Source organism: Staurois parvus, unplaced genomic scaffold (assembly GCF_062004578.1).
Source record: "Staurois parvus isolate SC_StPar_1 unplaced genomic scaffold, SC_StPar_1.0 ptg000096l, whole genome shotgun sequence".
Lineage (NCBI taxonomy): Eukaryota > Metazoa > Chordata > Amphibia > Anura > Ranidae > Staurois > Staurois parvus.
Genome location: NW_028317892.1, coordinates 14433624 through 14451733, shown reverse-complemented (window position 1 = coordinate 14451733; position 18110 = coordinate 14433624). Strand labels below are relative to the sequence as shown.

At 38.6% G+C, this 18110-nt stretch overlaps 1 protein-coding gene across 3 annotated transcripts in view; it reads right to left on the bottom strand.

The window, feature by feature from the left end:
• Positions 1 to 18110, bottom strand: part of PALM2AKAP2 (PALM2 and AKAP2 fusion) — a 459422-nt gene that overhangs the window by 261041 nt on the left and 180271 nt on the right. For 2 of the 3 annotated variants that reach the window (XM_089670918.1, XM_089670919.1), the window contains exons 6-7: positions 16192 to 16290; positions 2247 to 2936 (exon numbers count right to left, since the gene is read on the bottom strand). In XM_089670918.1, coding sequence (XP_089527044.1) covers positions 2247 to 2936; positions 16192 to 16290 — 789 coding nt within the window. The remainder of the gene's footprint in view (positions 1 to 2246; positions 2937 to 16191; positions 16291 to 18110) is intronic. The other variant, XM_089670920.1, reaches the window with a different exon arrangement.

Sequence of the window (18110 nt, the reverse complement as noted above, 5' to 3'; positions counted from 1 at the left end):
ATAAAAATGTTAGATTGCCAGTCTATCAAAGCACAAGTAATTTTGCTATGGGTGTGATGTAAAGTGTTAGATGACCTTAATTAGGTACTTTGCACTTTTGTACAACCATAATACTCTCGCAAATATGCTTGCATGGAGCAAATTTGTGGCGTTTCCCAAAATTAAGCAAGGTACTTCTCTGACTATTACTCTATTGCAACTTATTTGTGAAATACTCACATTTTAAATTCTTAGATTATACTGCTTGTGTCTACTACTTAAAATCCAGTGTTTTCCTGTTGGCATGGTTTCTGTAATGTATTAGTCTGTGCTGTACAACCAGCTAATTTTAACCACTCTCTTGCATGTATGTCCTAAATGACTGCCCATTCATACATATAAATATATCATTATCTCAGAACATAAGGCAATCGAGTAAAATCCACATGTACAGTGTGGAAAAATTGGCTAGATTTTTTTTTAAAGAAATGTTCGTGAAAAAATATATTTTGCCATAAACTATTTCCTCACCTGCCAGTAACCATTATAAATATGTTATTTTCAAGTATGGTATTAAAGGTGGTAAAATAATAAATGTAGATAGATCTCTGTATTTTCCAAACAGTGCTTGATCAGAAAATCTGTTTCCTTCTACAGTGCATGTAGTAAGACTGAAAATGCAGTCAAAGCTTATAAGCCTATGGTTTAAGCAGGTCCAGCAAGCCCAGTTGTAGTCCTCATGCACACTGGACATTTTTACAGCTGCTGTTTTTGGCTTTTGATATTTTTTTCTACAGCCAGTAAACTCTCCAGCATGTTATCCTATGTGTCCATGCACACAGACTGTAATCAGCGTTTTTTGGCAGGGTTATTTTTTAGCTGTAAAAACGCTCTAACGCTTAAAAAAGCGTTAAAGTGCGGCAAACCGGCATTTTTGGAGAATAAAAACATTTTTGTTTCTGCTAAAAAAATAAAACGAAAAAAATGCTAAAAACCGCAAACGCGGCAAAGTGCCGTTAACACTAATGCAAAACTGCTAAAAAACCTCTGAAAAACTTTTTTAATGTGACTTTACACAGCTCCCTATCAGCATCATTAAAACTCCCAGTGTGCATGGAGCTGTACAGTCACATTTGTATGCCATGGCATTTTATTTCAGAGATATTGAAAACAATACAATAAAAAGGGCAATATTTAAAGGCAAGCAGCTACTCCAAACCCTTCTAAACATTTTACAAAAATTTCAGGAAAAGGTCCTCAAACTGAAATACTGTCCAATATTTTTTAAAAAATTTCAGTAAGTTGCCCAACTCAGGTTTGATTCTTAGTAACTCAGTTGGCTTACTGGCCAGATTTAAGAGTCTGACATTTGTCGCTGCTACCAAACTTCAAGAGAACTTGTGCAGGAAAGAAAGAAAATGCCATACAACAAGGCCATATACAGATTGATGAAATTATTGGAGATCAATATTGGAGCAGATAAGGATCAATGTTGGGGATTCAACACAAAGGTTTACAATGGGCACTAGTAGGACCTTTTTTTTGCCCGGACCTGGGTGTGACTTGCTTCACTTCCAACCAATCAAAATCAGAATACCGTTTTCTGATAGCTCTTCAATAAAAGCTAAAGTCTAAGGTTGGAGCTCATAGACAACTGCTCAAAATTGTTATGTGGACTCCTGTTCCAAACCTAAACTCAGATTTATATACCCTGTTATCATTTCAGCATTACCTTTACCTGTAAAAGCTTATATGTAATTATTACAATCTGATAACCCTCTGTTGGTGCTTTCTATGCTCTGCTGTGTTTATTATGAGTGTTAAAATGTATGAGATCATTATTTGCACTGCATCTATGATTTAACATGGCCAATAATGTGCCATATTTAATACAGCAGAATTTATTGTTTCAGATCTAGCCCATTGTTACCTCCATGTTAAATATATATTTATATAATTTTATGACATGGGTGGCTTTGTGATGTGTTAGTCCTGACATCTGTTGCTTAGAGTCACAGATTTACAACTTTGTGATCCTAAACAATGAAGTAGATAGCACACATATACATAGTTAAAATAATAAATGTATAAAAAAAAAACTAAACCAATTTCAAGGCAATGTAGATATCCACTTCTAGGTCACAGTATTGTACAGCTCATATCATTCTGTGCGATACAAAGTTGGCAGTGTCTGTGCTGTTTGGGCTTAAAGGAGAGGGGCAATCACATTACAACACAGCATTTACAGCGAGCTTTCTTTTCTGTACCTGTAATGGGTTCTGTGGCTAGACTGTCCTCTTTGCCTTCAGGAGAGGAGGGTTCTGTGGTCTCAGTGAGAAGCTTCCCAGAGACCAGTTCTGCAGCATTTCCATCCATAGTGGACACATCAGTTACTGTCTTCTCCCGCAATGACTTCTCATCATCTTCATCAATGAGAATAAGCTCAGCTTTCATGGTGTCATCATAGCCCAACACTTTTTTAGTTTCATCCTCATCATCTATATTCTGATAGCCCATGAAGATCATTGTCACTGGTTGCTCTAGCGTAGCTGCATTCACATCACTTCCACCACTTATATGTTGTTGTCCAGGCTTTAAAGGAAACCCTTTGCTTGGTTTATGCACCATTTCTAGTTTAGCTTCCTTAAAATGCAATTGCTCCTTCATTTGGCTAGACATTCCTTCATTGGTAAGAGTTCTTTTGGGTAAAATGTCTTGCCCTGTTAATTGTGCGGATTTCTGTATAAGATCATCTACATCCCTCGTACTTAACTTATGGACACCATTTTCTACCACAGCACCTGAATGGTGGAGCTCATAAACTACTTTGTTACCATCATCATAGACTTTTACTCCTCTCTGGTGGAACCCCTCTGAGTCAATGGCAGTTGTAGAGAGAATCTTGGTCTCTCCTGTCTTTCTGTCTTTCTCCACATTAATTTCCATGGCGTACAATGCTTAAACAGAAACAAGAAAGGAGGTGCATGTTACAACACATAAAGCAAGTGAATGGTTAATTGGCAAACATACAGCGTCATGTGTACTAATACTGCAACATTCTTACATAAAAAGCACAATGTGTTAACAGTTTGGTTGACAGGGAATTTGTTAAACTAAATATTATATGTGAGCAAACATCAGACAGACATAGGTCGAGACAAATCAGCTGTGAATTGTTACGTTGAAAAGCAGTGTGATATTGCCACATAAGACGTATAACATTGTGCAGATCAGTGTAACATGCATTAACGTGAACACAGACACTGAAATCATACCTGCCACATCTACAAGTATTCTCTAAATCTAGAGTTGTAAACTATTATACTCTATATATCCTATATAAATTACTGAATGAATTTTGTACCTACCACTATAACATTTAACAGTCCATTATGATTTCAAAAGAAGTCTGCCACAAAGGTTATGCCTTTTAAGGCTAGCAAGCCAACGTTGCCAGCTAAAATTTGTTTTAACCATGTAATGTAAATGCCATCCACCCCAGAAACACACTCTTTACCCACCTCCCCCCAGACCTTTTGGGTGCCAGGAGTGAAGAAATGCTTTACTCCTGGCCATTGAGGTGCATGTTGTTCACTCCCACTTTTCTCATGTGACAGTGTTGGTGTTTGGCGTAACACTGTAACTTGGGGGCAGTAAGAGAGTCATCAGCGCTGTGTAAGCACCAGAGTTCCTTTCCTCACTTCTGGTGGCTGGAACAGTAGGGTAGTAAAAGGAGTTGAGTATATGCAGCTGGTGAAGGGGGCATTAAAGTGAACCTGTTACTTTCACTATCAGCAAGCACACTTGAAGCACCCATGTACACCAGCTAAGTATTTACCAATAAATTATAAAAAAAAAATTATTACTAAATGTGCATGTGTATCTTCATTACTTGCATGCTGTCCCTGTAAAATACAAGACCTGTGGTATCGTAATATGTGGATGTATCAAAGGTGAATGCTTTACAAATATGACATGACATGATGACAGTCATGAGATTCATGATATTATGACATGAATGTGTTTAAACACATTTCCCTAATCTAAGTAAGTCAGTCAAATAAGGCAGTTTACCATGTGTATCTCCTGACTTATTAACAGCTTAGTTCTGTTTTGCCTAAGACTGACAGTGTAGATATGCAGTATCTCTTACAAGACCTATACTGGCAGTATAATATAATTTACAGCATTGTTATAAGCCAAATTTCATATTTTTCACAATTACAATTAATTCATACTGAGAAGCTTAAGTACAGTACACTAACACAATATTTCCTGTGGTGCTTGGGAGCATAGTCAAGACATAAGTGTACTACAGTGAAGACAGAGAATGATGATGAATGTATCTGACATCTTTTGTCTAGAGCAAAGGCAAAAACCATGTAGAATTTATACAGATTAGGGAAAAGTCAGACCCTGTGTTTCAGGTCAACAAATGAACTATGCTTCGGAGGGTAAAGCAAATAAAAATAGAACAAATTGCATGAAAAGTCTGAGTGGTGGTAGACAAGATTTTTATTCTGATATGCCTTGAGGCTAAATATAAACTAATGTAATTTATAAAATTAAAACACTTATGATCTGAAATATTCAGCAGAATTTATCAATATATTTATTTTAAAAACAGAGCTAATCTTTTATAATGCATGAATCAGACCCCATTCAAAAGATAGTTGAATTCATTACTAAGGAACCTTCAATGGATCTGTTATTCCGTGTTCCGCAAATGAATGACTCCTGTTTAAAAGTATTACCCCCTAGAAGCAAAGGTAATATGGACATTTATGACAGGAACATTTTCACAAGCTCCATCTGAAAACTGCCGATCATTTTTACCAAACACTCCTCAATAGCTAAGCATGGGAAAGAATCAAGAAACAGTCATACTCATATTCTTAGACCTTTCTGCTGCCTATGATTCAGTTGATCCCACACCCCACCTCGATAAACTCTACAACCTTGGACTCTGCTCTTTCTTGGTTCTCTTCTTACCTATCTCATCGCACCTTCAGTGTCACCTGCAACTCCTGCGCTCCTCTGATTCTTTCTGTTGGGGTACTTCAAGGCTGACATATCAGTATGGATGTCACACCACTTCTTCAAACTCAACCTGTCTAAAACTGAGCTTGTAATATTTCCTGTTCCTCAATCCCTCCCTCGTGATTTTACTATTGTGACCAATGGTACAAACATTGATCCCTCCATGCATGCTAGGGTGCTTGGTGTAATCCTAGGCTCTGACCTCTCCTTTGTGCCCTATGCCCAGTCACTGGTTAAATCTTGCTGCCTTAACCTCCGTAACATTTTCAGAGTTTGCCATGGCCAAATTAATCACCAGAAACAAACGTATTCAATCTCTGGTTATCTCCTGCCTTGACTACAGAAACTCTCTTCTCACTGGCCTAACTTTACACAGGCTATTCCCCCTTCAGTCTATCATGAATGCTGCTGCTAGACTAATATACCTTACTAACCAATCTGTGGCTGCTGCTTCTCTTTGCCAATCCCTTCACTGGCTTCCACTAGCCCAACATATACATTTCAAAATATTAACAACAACATATGAAGCCATCCACAACACTGCCCCCTGCTACATCACCAACCTCATCCTGACATATCACCCAAATCATCCACTCCTTTCAAGACCTCTTGCTCCCTTGTTACCTCTTCCCATGCTTGCCCTCAGGACTTCTCCAGAATATCACCTATCCTCTGGAGTTATCTATTCCAGTATGTCTGGTTATCTCATTCAATGTCCATCTTTAGGTGATCCCCAAAAACTCATTTGTTCAGGCAAGATTTCCCAACCTCCACCGAAAAACTGTACTTCAGCCACCTCCATCAGATCGTCCTCAACAGCTATTACCTTTTGCACCACCTTCCCCTCCCTATAGACTGCAAGCTTCGTGGGCAGAGCTCTCCTATTCCTTCTGTGTTGCACTGTATTGTAATTGTACTGTAACCTTTTATATTGTAAGGTGCTGCACAAACTGCTGGCGCTATATAAATCCTGTGTAATAATAATATTAAAAACAGTCTCCTGTCCTGTATGGACTAAGTAAACTGGTATTATCATAATTTAAATATTGCATGTTGACACATGAGAACACGTTTTTCTGCAAGGGCCTATATTGTTTAAGATCTGACTTTGGTCCTAGACTTATTGGGTTATTACAGACATGGGGATACATTCTAATCTTCCACAGTAAAACTTTAATTGATATTTCCATTTGGATTACTAAAACCAGCTATAATAATGTCATACCACATGACAAAACTAGGGGGTGTATTTATGAAAAAAAAAATTGGAGCTATTTGTACCATGAAACTGCATGTACATTTGTTTTGTGTACGTGGGGGCTAAAATAAATGTTATTAGGTTATTTTCTCTCCAGGTGGAATGTTTTTCATAAAGTATAAAGTGAATCAGGAAAATACCCATTATGGCCAGTAGATAGACCTGACGATCATAGTAGATAAGATTTATTTACTAAGATAATTCAAAATGTTTGCCCGCAGAATGACCCTGTCATGTCACAGATGGCTGAAGGGACAGGATGCTTTTACTTTTGATGATATACTCCAGACCTTTCTAAAATAGCAGTTTTAAAGTAAATGCCCTGCAGAGATACAGTATGTGAGTGGGTTAAAGAAAAAGTTGAACCTGCAGCCCTTTTGCCAAACAAGCTTTGGTCTAATAAGCCTTGTTAAAAAAAATATTAATAAATATCACAAAGTAAATGTCTTCTGTCCCTCTCCCTCTACCACAAAAGGAATTGTCATTCAATCCCAATACACACATCCTGGTCCTCAAATTCAGCCTCAAAGGCTGTACGTAACAAATTATGCTATACATGTGGGCAAAATTGGCAAATACAATTAAATTGTTTCTACAGAAGTCATCAGAGGGTTCAGGATGTGCAATAAAGCCCTATCCAGTATCCTTGCTTAGTGAAGCAGACCTTCAACCACATTGCCCAGGGATTCGTCCAGTGTCCAGAGTTCAGCTAAGCATGCATTTCTTCTGGGGTTTATGGAGTTCTCCAACTCATCAGTCAACCAAAGTCTAGTCAGCAATGGTATTGTGATAGTCATTACATGGAACATTAAGAGCTTCCAACCTTGCCAACTGGACATTGTCCTGGACACAATCCAGCACAAGACCACCTGGAGTATATGGATTTCACACTTTTTCCTGGCCATGCTAAACTAAGAAAATGTAATTTGCAACATGTAAGAAATAATGGGAGAATGGGAGAATGGGGGGGTAGAATTTAAGAACTGTGAACCCCAAGCTGTTTGACCTGAGGCCATACAGAGAAGCCCAGGAATTATAATGTTACTTAATGGAGACACACAATGGTGTGTATACCTTTGTTCTGATTGGTGGTGATAAAAGATTTATCAGCAGGTATACTGCCAAGAAATGATATGGGCAACTTACATTTAATTTTATGTGATAACTTTTAATAAATACAATAATTGTAAATCACCCAAAGAAGCAATCTGCTCAGGTTGTTGTTCAATTTAATTTCTTTGGTGGGAAAGGGGGAGGGGGTAACAGAACATGCTTTAAAAAATGATTATGTATTGTGTTTGTGAAGAGTTGTTGTAGCTATTGTAGTGTTTTGAAGAACCTTGTTTTCTATTATTCATTACTTGGCTTTGGATGGGTGTGTGTAAAGAATTTATTCTTATAAGAGGTCTTCCTATGACATGTAAATGACTGGAGGGGGCAGTGCAGTGTGCTGAGGACAGAAAGAGACATGATGTGTGTAGACTTTCTGATTTAATCCTGGGGATTACTGATATGGGGAATGTGATTTATGATCATACTGTAAACTAAGTGTTTGTGAATAAAAATGGCTTTTCAGATCTGGAATGTTACTCTTGTTTCATGATCCCCTGGCAGCCACGGCTGTTCATAAATTGTCAAGCTTGGATATTTGCTCCCATATTTTCCAATGGCTCATTTGTTGCAACCATATAGTCACAACTGCCCATCTGTTGCCCATCTGTTGCCTGTATTTTTGCTGTTATTTTGTTACCTGCATGTTATCCCAACTGACTATTTTCTGCCCATGTATTAAAATTATTTCCTATTTACTGCCTGCATATTGTAACTGTTCTGTTGATTGCTTGTTTTCTGTGTATCGTACAATTGCCCATCTCCTAGATTGTAAACTCGAAAGAGCAGGGCCCTCGAACCCCTCGTGTATCACATTGTATTGGTATTGTTCTGTCACATGTTCTGTCCCCCTTTGTAATGTACAGCGCTGAGCGAACTATTGGCGCTTTATAAATACTGTATAATAATAATAATAATTTGCAGCGCATGTATTGTCAGGATTAGAGATGAGCGAATCGAACCAGGCGAACCGGAATTCGATACGAATTTCAGGAAAAATTCGATTCGCGTCGAATCCGAATATTTGCCTACTTCGGGTGCGCGAATCGGATTTTTCACGATCAGCCAGGAAAAGTGTCCCTGCAGAGAGCTCCACTATTTCTGACAGTTCTCTGACAGAAGGAACACATGTACAGCGGTTGAAACATTGTATCTATTAGTTTCAACCGCTGTACATGTGAAGAAGCTGTCAGAGAACTGTCAGAAATAGAGGAACTCTGCACATACACTTTTTGCCGGTTTGGAATTCTTATTTTCATCCTACTTCTTCTTCTTCTTCTACTTCTTCATCCTCATCCTCAACCTCAGAAGAAGAAGAAGAGGATGAGGTTGAAACCGCTGTATGGAGTGAATGTCCCACAACTGTCAGAAATAGACTATTTATGACAGTTCTGGGACATTCCCTCCATACAGCGGTTGAAACATTGTATCTATTTGTTTCCATAAATGGATCCATTTATGGAAACAAATAGATACAATGTTTCAACCGCTGTATGGAGTGAATGTCCCAGAACTGTCAGAAATAGACTATTTCTGACAGTTGTGGGACATTCCCTCCATACCGCGGTTGAAACCGCTGTATGGAGTGAATGTCCCACAACTGTCAGAAATAGACTATTTATGACAGTTCTGGGACATTCCCTCCATACAGCGGTTGAAACCGCTGTATGGAGGGAATGTCCCACAACTGTCAGAAATAGACTATTTCTGACAGTTCTGGGACATTCACTCCATACATGTCCCAGAACTGTCAGAAATAGACTATTTCTGACAGTTCTGGGACATTCCCTCCATACAGCGGTTGAAACCGCTGTATGGAGTGAATGTCACAGAACTGTCAGAAATAGACAGAAACTGTCACAGAACTGTCCTTCTTCTCATCCTTCTCCTTCTTCTCATCCTTCTTCTCATCCTTCTTCTCATCCTTCTCCTTCTTCTCATCCTTCTCCTTCTTCTCATCCTTCTCCTTCTCCTTCTTCTCATCCTTCTCCTTCTTCTCATCCTTCTTCTCATCCTTCTTCTCATCCTTCTCCTTCTTCTCATCCTTCTCCTTCTCCTTCTTCTCATCCTTCTCCTTCTCCTTCTTCTCATCCTTCTCCTTCTCCTTCTCCTCCTTCTCCTTCTCCTTCTCCTTCTCCTTCTTCTCATCCTTCTCCTTCTTCTCATCCTTCTCCTTCTCCTTCTTCTCATCCTTCTCCTTCTCCTTCTCCTTCCTCATCTCCAAGGGCATTTAAATTAAAGGTACAGTGTTCTGCACTAATTTAAAGGCTCTCTGAAGCCTAGAAACCCTTTTTATAAGTTAACTTCGTAGCGAATTAATTCGCATCGAATCGAATTTCTTCCTGGAATTCGCCGAATCAGCCGAATCGAATTTTTGAAAAATTCGCTCATCTCTAGTCAGGATAGCCAGGATAGCCATTTTTTTAACCTAATATTTGAAATCATAACTGTTTAAAGGGCAGCACAGTGGCTAGGTGGTTAGCACTTCAGCCTGGCAGCACTAGGGTCATTGGTTCAAATCTTAACCATGGCACCACCTGCACAGAGTTTGCATGCTGTCTCTATGTCTGCTTGGGTTTCCTCCCACACTCCAAAGACATGCTGGTAGGTTAATTGGCTCCTGTCTAACTTGACCCTAGTATGTGTATGTATGAATGTAAGTTAGGGACCTTAGATTGTACACTCCTTGGGGGTTAGGGACTGATGTGAATGTAGAATGTCCTGTATATGTAAAGTGCTGCATAAATTGACAATGCTATATAAGTACCTGTTATAAATAAATAGTATATAATTTAGTCTCCTGTAGACCTGTCACTCTCAAAGTACGGCACTAATATCCTTGTTTCACGTTGGTGCGCTATTTGTGTCGCCATGTCGAAACTGCTCATTTGTTTCCCACATATTGTCTGTGTTGGTGCATTTGTTACCTGCATATTATCACAATTGGCTGTTTTCTGCCCATGTATATTGTATTTATGGTATTTTGCAATGATTGCCAATTTGCTGCCTGTATATTGTGACAATTGACTGCTTGTTGTCTATGTATTGTAAACAATTGCCCATATGGGGCCCATGTATTGTCAAGATATCTGTTGTTAGCCTAACTATTTGATGTCACAGCTGTTTAGAGGATCTTATTACTATATGTAGGCCTGTCACTCTCAAAGCAGGCTACTAATATCCTTATGTTTTGCTATGGTGGTTATTGCAAACTCAAGCTCAAAATAAAAAAAAAAACAAAAAAAAACAAACAGGTTTATTTTCACCTGCTCTGTGCAATGGAACCTGAACCTTCTCTTTTCGGTTTCCCCATTGGTGCTCTTGACTCTTCCTGTTCTCCAGCATGTGTGCCAGCATAGGTTGCTGCTTCCTATCATCACAGGACTTGACTGACAGTAGCAGGAGTCAATGGCTCCCACTGCCTCAGCAAAGCCTGTGAGACCCGGAAGTGAGAAGAGAGAGCCACTGCAGAAAGGCTCAATACTGGATCAAGTGAGGACCCTGGTAAGTATTGGGGAGGTGAATGGGCGATGCTTTTAAATAAACATTTTTACCTTAAAGTGATACTAAAGTCATTTTTTTTTTTTCAAATAACAAACATGTCATACTTACCTACTCTATGCAGTGGTTTTGCACAGAGCAGCCCCAATCCTCCTTCTCTCGGGTCCACTGCTGGCACTCCTGGCCCCTCCCTCCTGTTGGGTGCCCCCACAACAAGTAACTTGCTAAGGGGGCACCCGAGCAGGCTCTTGAGCTGCAGCTCTGCATGCCCATTCACACACAGAGCCGCGGCTCGGCTCTGCTCCTTCCCTCTCCTAATGGTAAAAAAACCATGAGTCTTTAGAATCATAAATGTTTATGCTTTACAACCTTTTAAAAACCTTTGGTTTTATTTTATTTGCTAGCCTTTATTATCATTATCATTATCCCCATGTTTCACCACGGCACACTACATGCACTTGCTTTTAAAACCAATTATTTTATTTTATGCAGCATGTAGATAGTTTCTCCTTTTTCATTGCTATTAAACCTTCAATTGTATAAATAATAAACATGATTATATATAAAACATTGCGATAAATCCTCACGGACTCTAATTTTGTTCTTCCCATTACACTGTTCAACAAATTTTTATTTTTTGCCAGTTTTGGAAACAAAAGGATCCATTTCTTAATGAATTTCACATTCTGAGTTCAAATATAACAATGAAATTTCTCAATTGGCTCTAGTTTTTCTGTAAACGGAAAGTTTTCTACTATAGGCGTAATGACTACATAATGCACAATGATTATATAGATAGAGGTCTTTCCACAAATATAAAGCAAGTGATATTGACTACATAACAAAGCCTAAATGGCATAATATATTGCATAGGATTACCAAGAAAAATTATAGCCATAAACTAAATTGAATCATTTTAATACTTAGGATTCTCACTAGTTTTGTCTTCAGTTTGTGTCGGTTTTGCTTCTCTTGGCTTTTCTCTTGTATTCGAGGAAAGGGCTATCTCTTACAACTGCACGTGACTACACGCTTCAGGTTCTTCCTCACTTGACTCAACCACGAAGGATTCTGGTGCTTTAGGAATTGGTAGCCCCTCTCCATGAGGAACTGGACGTATTGCCGATGAAATATTTGGATAGTGCACAGATAACTTTTTCTTCTTATTTAGCCCTTTTACAATTGGAGGCACCATACAAAAGTAACAATTACTAACATGATCTGTTGGCTCTCTCCAAATCATTGGCACAGTGACAGGCATAGATGCCTTTTTTCCATTCAACCATTGCTCCAGTGCCGTCCCACAAGAATTGCAGCATATATGTGGTGCCCAGCTCTTGTCCTGGTCTCCTATCTTGCAGCCAAAATACAAGTTGTAGGCTTTCTTAATCATTCCTGTTATCCTCCTTTTTTGTGAGATAAAAGTTATTTCACCGCAGATATAGCAGAAATTATCTGCTTTATTCACACAAGTTCGAGGCATTACTGAGTAGCCTATATAAGCATAAAACTAAATGTAAAGACGCTGTCGAACTACAATCAGCTGCAGATACTGCAGCTTTTATGCAGTGAAGTGATGCAATTAAAGGCTAATATTGCATCATCTCAGTATACATGCAATTTTCTATTGGTCACCAGTATCAATTGCGCAATATGCAGCTGAAGTTGCATCATAATTTTGAATGGCTTACGTCATTAGATGGGTGAATATATCATGGAAACTAGAGCCAATCAACATTTTTTAGGGTCATTTTCGTTTTCAGCAGCCCAAAATTATGTAAGATTAGCTAATTTTATGCCCAAAACTTTTTACCTGTTGAACAGTGTTATTAGTAATCATTTACAGTAGTTTCATTATTACTAATGAAAATAATTGTGACGCATAGAGAAGCATGGAAGGAGATGTTTAAAACTAATCCACCACCATATTCCACAGGATATCAACATGGCTAGGTATGCCATTGCACCTGGTTAAGTACTATCCTCTCTTTATCTAATAAGAAGGCAAATTTCCATTTATTTCTTTAAAGTATCACATTTACTCTTCTACCAAAACACCAATTTTCCCAAGTAGGTCGCAGCACTTAAAGATTATCTCAGAGCAACATTAAACTTCCTTCTGATCCCTAGCTTCAACCCCCTTTTAGGCATTCACATTTTAAATAATAACACAAACCCTTCTTTACTCACCTAAGTTTGCTGTCCCTGTCCAGCGTTTTTTTCAAGAATGGAAGGCGTTGATCCAGTGCTGCAGTTTGTATCTGCGCTGACTGATCCCTTCGTTATCATGTCATCACACTGCTGCAGTCTTTAGGACCTGATAGGCCCCCACCAGCCATTGGTTCATTAAATGACTACATATTTAGGTACATAAAAGAGTCCTTTTAGATTAATTAGTTACAACAGTAAAGTGTGGAGGATTTGACGCCCAAAGGTCATTTTTAAACTGAAGATGTGGTAGTAGGCAATGATATGTAGACATGAAGAAAATAACTTCCACAAAATGGGAAACAATGCCTAGAATTATAGAGATTTTTATTTAATTTGTGCTTTTTTTCTTTCTTGTATTGCTTTGAACATCATACGTCATATACAGCATTTATATATTGTCATTAACTATGTGTTTCCATGAATAATATTTTTAAAGTATGTGTTACAGTACTCCTCTGATTCTAAATTTTACAGCAAAATCTCCCATTGCCAAAACATTAAGGTCCATGGTGCTAATTTTGTTTGGGCAGAAAATCATAAGACAAATACATACTGTCTATTAAGCATTATGAGAAAATATTTCCACAAAAATGAGAACTGAATTTTTTAAACAAAATAACTGTCAAAAAAAAAAAAAAGAAAAAAAAAAGAAACCAAACCCTTATGTAGAATTATTCTGAAGTAATGCATTGTTTTTGTAACTATATTTCCACATCTATATTTTAGACATAACCATGTTATCACTATATATTCTGCCATTACTACTGTATATTTTTAAAAATACACTGTAATAAACCATAAAGGGTTATGGAGAATATACCAGAATTAGAAAGACCCCCTGAACATGACTAGATATATGAAACAAAGGTTCGTTAGGCCAACTTAAAAGTGACTCCTTTAGTAAACTGCAATCCTAGGCTCACATCTAAACCCCAAATACATCTATGTAAACCCAGTCATTAAAATATCATAAAAGCTTTAATATGTTATTGCAATTTAAATATTAATTAATTTTCAGTATTTCTAAATCTGTAACTTTGCTTAGTATTATGCCTGTGATTCTGCCTTGAAGGTCCTTGTTCAGGCACTTCCTGTTACAGGGTGACAGCTTTCTGTCCCTGTCTCCAAGCTGTGCTGCTACGTTGTCCCCCCAACATACCATATATGCTGCCATGGAGACTACAATAGACCATTTTAACACACACTATGTAGACACTGTCTACTGCTGTCATCATCTGAAAATCCACCATGCAAAAAGCCATGCAGCCAAAGCTGCAGTGCATGTATGTAGACAGGAAGTGGCTTCAAAAAACTGAATTAAATCAGCAGTACTGAGATGTAACAAAGAATAAAAAATGAGAAAACAAGTATTTTATTTTAAAAAAATGGCACCTGGCTGATACACTTGACTTTAGCAAACTAAATGTCCTCGGTTTACATCTACCTTCAGAGCAAACAGCTTTTTACATACCTCTAATCTGAATAGACATTTATGCAAACACAGTGTTGCAGTAATTGAGTAAAACCTACCAAATCACCTAATCATTGTACCAGTGTTTAGTTCATATACAAAAGGGTTATTAAAAAACTACAAAGTGCATCCAGAGGGCTTGTCCACATGACTTCTCTTCCCATCACAGTTTTTAAACAAGGTAGGTCAGAGGTAGAATTGTGAGGATGTACAAGGTAGGACTGCATATTGTACACTGTCTTTAGTACAGTTTCCTATACATACAGGCTTGAATTATGCACACCATTTTTTTTTCCAATCCTGTGAGTCCAAGAAAAAAAGCTATATGTATAAAGAATAGCTGGTTTTACTGTTACTCTGGTCTATAACATACACTCCCTACTCCTCCTTCTCACAGTTGTATCCTCTCTCTCCAAACTCTCTCTCTCCTTCACCCCTCTTCTCCACCCCACAGCTCATATATATCACCCTCAGGCCTGTCTTCACCTTATCACTGTACTCATCAACTCCTGCTAATTCTGAACCCACATACTAATAAAACCTCCAGGACACTGGGACCTGTCCCTCCATATAAGTCATACTCCCATATTTTTCTCCTACAGTTTTATGCAGAGAACCTTCTTTTGATTGACTGTTATAATAAAAACCGGTTTGTTTGTTGGTAACATCTAATAAATAATTAAAAAATGCACACATAGATTAGAGCCACGCAGCCTTTTTCTCACAATACACTATAGAATACAGAGCGTTGCTATCACATGCTAGATGCCACCATTACTTTGGAACTTCTGGCAGAATCAGCTAACTTGAGCTCTTATTATTCTGCCAAGAGTGCTTACCATGCAGGATTTTCCATTATTTTGGAGAAATTAATGGACATCCCAGGGGAAAGAATGTGAAATCTTTAAAGTAATCTCTATGCAAAGGGCGGAGACAGGAACCACACTGTGATTTTGCCGTCAAAGTAACCAAAAACTCTACACAGAAATCTTCTATGGGAATCACCCGTGTCCACTTAAAACTTGAATTAAATCATTCCTGTGAGGTTATCATTTTTGGCTTCTCATTCTGCAAATGCAAGGAGCTCGACTCGCCCTCTTCCTTTAATATTCTGACTCATTGATTTGGAACAAGTTCTAAAGTAAAGTTTTCTGACTTGTTTTGGGAATTTCCTGATCTGCGTACTTGTTCCAGGTTTGTGAATTAACTACTAGCATTTTCAGGAGGAAGTGAGCAATGGACTTTGTGTCTTTTAGGAAAGTTTCTTTGAATTATTTGAGTGGGCTCAAATAACCCCTTAAAAGCAGTAAAAATGTATTTTCTAGTTTGCGTGACTAGGCAGATATACTGTTTATAAGGCTTGTTAAGACCAATAATCTCACAATAGTACTACTAGCATAACAATATTAGAATAATTATTAAGCAATGGGTTTTAAAACACAGCAGTCAGGCACATATCATTTTGGCAAACCGAGCATAGATGATTTAATTGCACTGATTGTTATTTAAAGAATAATTAACTTTTTTACATACCACACACTAATGTTCTGAGTGCTGCAACATGACTGTGCATCAAAATGATATGCTGCATATTATTTAGTACATGGTAGAATATACTTACCAGGTACCTTTGTGGTCCCGTCACAAATCAGTGAAGATTCTTGATGCGAGTAAAGGTTGGTGAGGTCAGGGATCTGGGAGTAGATGTAGTTCACTGCATCTGGTAGAGGAGAAAGCAAACAAGGTTAAGTTAGAAGCATTGTGGAGCTCTGCAGCAAGAGCTGTGCTTAGACAGCAGTAGAGAGTTAACTTATTACAGGGCACAATAGGCATGAGAGCGTTTTACTAAACAGCTGGATCAGAGGACAAAAAGTGGACATTCATTGCCTTGTGACTGGACTTCAATAGACTAGCTGAGGTAGGAGGGAACAGGTCCAGATCCCTCAAGCTTTGTAATTGGTTCACATGGTTTTGTGGAAGTTCTGGATTTAATATGGCTGGTAAAGTAATATTTAACAGTTTAATACTGAATCTAAATACACTATAATTACCCACATTTTTCTCTGATACAGAAGAGTAGATTCTGTATAAAGGAACTGGTGAACCTAAATTATCATTTAGCTTATGCTGAAGCTACATTTCTGTACATGATACCAAAAAACATATTACAACTATAGATATTTTTAAACAACAGTTCATTCTGCGGCAAATATTTTTTGCACACAGTTGCTCTTACGCTGTACACCAGTCTTTCTCAACCTTTTCAACACAGAGGAACTTTTGAAATGACTTTTTGATCTCGGAGAACCCCTGCTAAAAATTACTGTATCTACAGCTCATGATACATTCATGTGATGGTCAGTGGGAAGAAGGTTCCTTAGCCTTGTGGTCATTGAGATGTACCCCCTTATAGATAGCTAAAACTATTAATGGTGTCAGCGGGAACCTATCTAAGAGGCAGCTATTGCTCAAGGAACCCCTAGCAACCTGTGGAGAAACCCTGGTTGAGAAACCCCGCTGTACACTGTATAGTAATGCAGACAACTTCATTTAACCTTAAAGACAACCTAAAATCATGCAGCCCATTCTTCACTAAAGAAATTAGTGGATTGTTTATGCCACTATGTAAAATATCACCATATGCTGATTCCTACAAAGTATCAGAAGTATTCTGTCAGCACAATGGAGTGGATTTAATAAAGGTGTAAAGCAGGTTCACTCTGCAGTTGTACATGGCATCCCACTATTTTACTTGCATTGTAGTGCAGTGCCTCTTTACTCACCATGTTCAGATGTAGGTGAAGGCCCCTTTAACTCGTCTTCCCACAACTCCCATGGTAGATACGTTTTTCTGTTTTGTTCCCTCAGCATCTCAGAGAGGCCACACTTGGCAAGGCAGAGATAGCAGGGCAAGAGATCTGCAGCCATGCGGGAGGCCCTCTACTATCAGAACCAATATGCAGCCTAACAGCATACATCTTTTCTACAAGACTCAGCTACTGTTGGGAGCACCTCCCCAATTGTTACCAGAATACTGCAAATCCATGGTGGTGACCTTGTGTCCTTGAGCCTTGGAAGCCTCCAGCTGCTTGCCTGTGTTACCAAAGCTACTCCTAGACTTCTCTGTGAGGGATGCACAAGTGTAAGTAGCTGTTTGTGTTATAAACTGTTGTACTGCAATAGTGATTCTCGGTGTGATGCACACAGTGTGCTTTCAGGGCCACTCACCCGCACCCACACGCCAGGAAACTGTTTCCATGCAGTTGCTGTATCCACATACACTTACATGGGCTGATTGCATGCATGAACACACAGCCCATTCACTGACTACAGGTCTCATTGCCTGTGTGAATGAAGTCTTAGAGAAAGCAAAAACTGCAATTGTTTTGATAAGAACAGTTAAAGCGGAGTTCCACTCAACCTATCAAAAAACCGGAAGTGAGAGCGGGTACCTGTCAAATTCGCTCCCCCTCCCCAAAGATGCTAATCCTTAATGGGGAGCGGGGGAGTAGTCCTTAAAGTGGAACTTCCCCTTTTGGA